Here is a 4,121-nt window from a genome sequence, read left to right on the forward strand (position 1 = left end):
GTTTCTTAGCAACAGGCCCTGCCACCAGGACTATTTTGGGAACTGTAGCTTCTTACTGAGTGTGATTCTGGGCCGGAGCTCTGTGCATAGCCCAGAACAGGACNACTGGACTGCCNAGCTGNAGGCACTGATACAGGCAATGCAGTCCTGCAGTGGTAGATGGGACTGGGGGTCCCTGGGCCTTTCAGGGACAGCTTTGTTATAGTGATGATGATGATAATGAGGTATGGCTGTAAATCACAGCAGACATGGGCCCTTTCTCAGGCTTGAGTCCACTTCAGCAGTGAACAGCTACCCCTGTCCCCACCCCACAGGGCAGTAAGGGGCTCAGAGTGACAGGTTCCACCTCAAATTCACCTGTCTCAGGCGCAGCAGCCACCCTGGTGGTGGTAACAGAATCTCTGACAAGTCAGGTTCATCAACCTGTCCTCAGTTAGGCTAATTAAAGAGACAGGTTAATAGAGAAAACCAGGTTTATTCAGTGGGGAGGACAGAAATGCCCAGTGAATCCTTAAGTCCTAAAGGGAGATTTAGGTTTAAACAAAAGGCAGGAGGTATACAGCAAAGCCATCAGGGTGTGGCTGCAACGNCCATTATTCTCTCTCCAGCAAGGTGGTCTAACAAGCTGCTCCCCCTGCAGCTGGCACAGACTTCAGCCATCTCCTCCTCCCAGTATGAGATTCTTGGGGGAATTCCAATTCCTTAGGGAGCATTGTCAGCCAAATGGAGGGACAAGAGTGTCTCTTTCAAATCTCCAGTCCTGATTGGATAGTGACTACAGATCTGGCCCTCCTGTCTGTCTGTACAACTGTCTCACTGAGTAACCANAGTGAGCACACCTTCCACAGACAACACATATGAACATAGAACAGGCATGCAGTGACAGGACATGGGCACTCTGTGGGATGTCTGTACATATATACATGTTTATGCACACATACATACACAGGAGCACACACACTGCATACTGCCTTNTTACCACATAGAAACTATGTGGATTTAATCAGTGTTCAGATTCCAGAGAGCCTCATGATGCCCCCTTCATGGTGATCAGCATCATGTCATGTGATCTCTCAAGGGTAGTGACATTTTCACACTGCCTGAGGGAACCTGGCAACAGTGTCTGTCACAGAGGTGTGTCAAGAACCAGCAAGCCAGTCAGTCACAGGGAACTAAAAACACAGTCTTGAGCTTGGTGACATCTGATTCTATGTCCTTGGCTGTTCTGGGTTTGTCTCTGGCCCAGGGATAGCTTGACAGTGAGAGCCAGAAGCCGAATGTNGTCCAGAGCCCACTTCCCTCTGGTCCTGGGGTTCTGTGAAGCCACAGGGGAGANCAGGCCATGTGTTCAGCAGTGCTTGGTCACCGTGTAGACCAGCATGTATGTACTGTGTGGACCAGCAGGGTATTGTCATTCTGGAATTTTTGTTGCTGGGTCTGCCTCTAGAAGAGGCAACTAGACTTGCCAGAACTTCAGGGCAGGGGTTGTGGCCCAAAGAGGAGCTCACCCCAGGCATAGATATTGAGACCTCTGGTGAGACTAGCCTTTCAGCTCTTCCCCTATGGAGGTGGAAGTACCTTGATGAGAGANCGTAAGCAGGAAGTCAATTTCAGATCTTCTGAGAGATGACAGAAGTAGATCAGGCAGGAAGCCTGGGCCTGGGCCTAAAAGAACCCTCAGGGAGAGAGAGCAGTGCTGTCTTGAGGCTACTATTAACATAGGGATGAGGCCAGTTGTTTGGCTTTCTCTTCACAAACCACACCAGCAGCAAGGAGACCTGGCACCTGCAGCTCACTTACCTTACTGCTTGTGGACGTTGTACATCGTGGTGCGCACTAGGCTCCGCACCACGATGTACAACGTCCATCTGTGCCATAATTTTATAGGAAAGATGAAATGGAGGCAGGAACCACGCATGAGGTGACTTACCTGTGAGATAAACCACCAAAACAAGGTTCTCTCCTCCCTGGGAAGTGAACCTGTCTGCTACCATGGCTTTGGCCTTTCCCTCCCAGCCTGGTTTCCTAGGAAGAGTTTACTCCTATGGTCCAATTGTGTTAGGGTCCCTGTTTCAGTTCTGGCCCTCAAAAGGTTGGGCTCTCCTAAGAGCAACAAGTCAGGGACCAACCCTCAGATGCCTCAGCAGTTGAGCCTCGGGAGAAGGGTCTGGGCTTTCCTGAAGCCTCATGAAAGGCTGCAAGTCCCTCATCCTGGGAAGGCTGCTATGCAAATTCTCACTCGGCTTCCCTCCATCCTTTGATCCTTATTGGGTTTCATTTGCTCCCATAAGCCATCTCCCGAAGTCTTTAGAATGTTCGCCATCTGGNTCAAAGGGCAGCATCTGTCTTCATAAACTCTAGTTTATGACACATAGGTGACTGACAGTCACTGGTGGCACAGAGATGAATGGCTGCAGCCACCCACCTACTGCACTGGGGTCCCCAATGCAATGTCGCTATGTAACAACCCTAGCACCTCGGGGTACCTGCAGTGAACATCTGTTACCACGTGTCAGATGGTCCTGGTCCAGCTGTTGAGGTCTGTTGTTAGAAGGGAACAAGTGGGGGCAGAGAGAATTTTGAAGCTACTTCTTCACCAAGTCCATGAGTCTTACGGATCAGATAAGCCCCAAGGAGGATGCAGAGCTGGGCAGGGCTACCATACAGGATTGTGGTAAAGGAATGAGAGTTGGTGGGGGAATCACCCATTTCCCACAGGTGTGAGAGTACAGGGATACANGGGAAGAATGGACCCATGACAGGTAGGGTACCAGGCTCCTCTGGNAATACAGCTTAGAGAGAGGGACTCCAGCAGAGCATGGGAAACCACATCAAGCCATCCATGACACCCTTTGTAGGAAGGGCCTCTTGCATGAAAGAAGAGCATGGAAGGAGGCACAGTCTGGCTGATGGCTGAATTTCTTTGCAGATTCTGAAAATAAGGCATGCAGTCCCAAGGAAGGCTCCCAACCTGCGCAGAGTGAGCCGTCCGCTGGCGAGCAGGAGACNCTGACCTCGGAGGGCGTCCAGCCCGGAAGCCCCTCGGCCAGTGGAACAGATCAGGTGTCCCAGGATGAGCTTCTGTCCTCCGATGCTCATCTGGATGATACAGGTACCAGATGGAGACCCAGTGGCCTGAGCACTCCCCACCAAGGGCTTGGCCAGTCACTCCACTGTCAAGACTGCTGTATCTTAGTTCTGCCTTCTTCAGTCTCATGGCCGGTAGACCTAAATTGTTCCTGGGTGGAGGAGGAGTGAGGGATCTAAAAGAGCCATGATGACCTCTTGCCACAAGCCCCCTGAAGTCAACCAAACGCACATATGCATTTCAGTCAACGCCAAATGGGTGTGCCCTGGGGCAGTGCCCAAATCCTGAAGCAGATGACATCTTCCCTTGAGTGATGCCAGAGAGGGTGTGTATGATGGGAGAGCCATGCTGTGCTGTGCTCTGAGTGAGGCTCCTCTGTGGCTTGGCCGTGGGGTCCTCTGTTACATGGGAGAAGTTATAGGGGCAGCGTCGGGGTTTTCTGGAGCACATAGGAACTTGGTACCATGTTTGCAAGTAGTCGGTGTTGGAGGAGTGGGAGCTGGGCTGGTGTTTTTGTTTTAACAGAGTAGACAGGATGCTTGGTAACANGATTCCCAGGACCTTGGCAACCCAACCCAAGGCCAGCAGGAAGCCCAGCAAAGAGTGACAAGGGACATAGCTGATAACTACTGATCTCTGGGCTGTGGTCAGTTAGACGCCTGGCTCGTGTGTGGGTCTGAGGGATGTAGGTGTCTCCTTTCCTTGGCTGAGCAGATGCAGCTTCCCCATGTGGGTCCTGAGTCCTCCCTTGGGGATGTGAGAGACTTGACTGTGGATGTGAACAGGTAGAAAGCATCGCCACAGGCTACGTTCATTCTCAAAAGTTAGCGCCAATGGCATATGGACCTTTTACCCTGGNTCTTGAGAGTTTTTCATTTTTCCTGTCTCTTTCCATATGTGTGTGGGGGGGTATGTTTGTGTGTGTGTACATGTGTGGTATGTGTATATGTGTGGTATGTTTGTGTGGTGGGGTGTGTTTGTATATGTGTATTGTGTGTTTACTGTGTGGTGTGTTTGCATGTGTGTGTGTGTG

General features: G+C 51.1%; 1 protein-coding gene across 5 annotated transcripts in view; it reads left to right on the forward strand.

Annotated features, from left to right (window-relative positions):
• Window positions 1-4,121, forward strand: part of Phactr3 (phosphatase and actin regulator 3) — a 222,372-nt gene that overhangs the window by 149,626 nt on the left and 68,625 nt on the right. For all 5 annotated transcript variants that reach the window (XM_021152545.2, XM_029474384.1, XM_021152538.1 and 2 more), the window contains exon 4: window positions 2,930-3,112. In XM_021152545.2, the coding sequence (XP_021008204.1) occupies window positions 2,930-3,112 (183 nt within the window). The remainder of the gene's footprint in view (window positions 1-2,929; window positions 3,113-4,121) is intronic.

Source organism: Mus caroli, chromosome 2, assembly GCF_900094665.2.
Source record: "Mus caroli chromosome 2, CAROLI_EIJ_v1.1, whole genome shotgun sequence".
NCBI classification, from domain to species: Eukaryota; Metazoa; Chordata; class Mammalia; order Rodentia; family Muridae; genus Mus; species Mus caroli.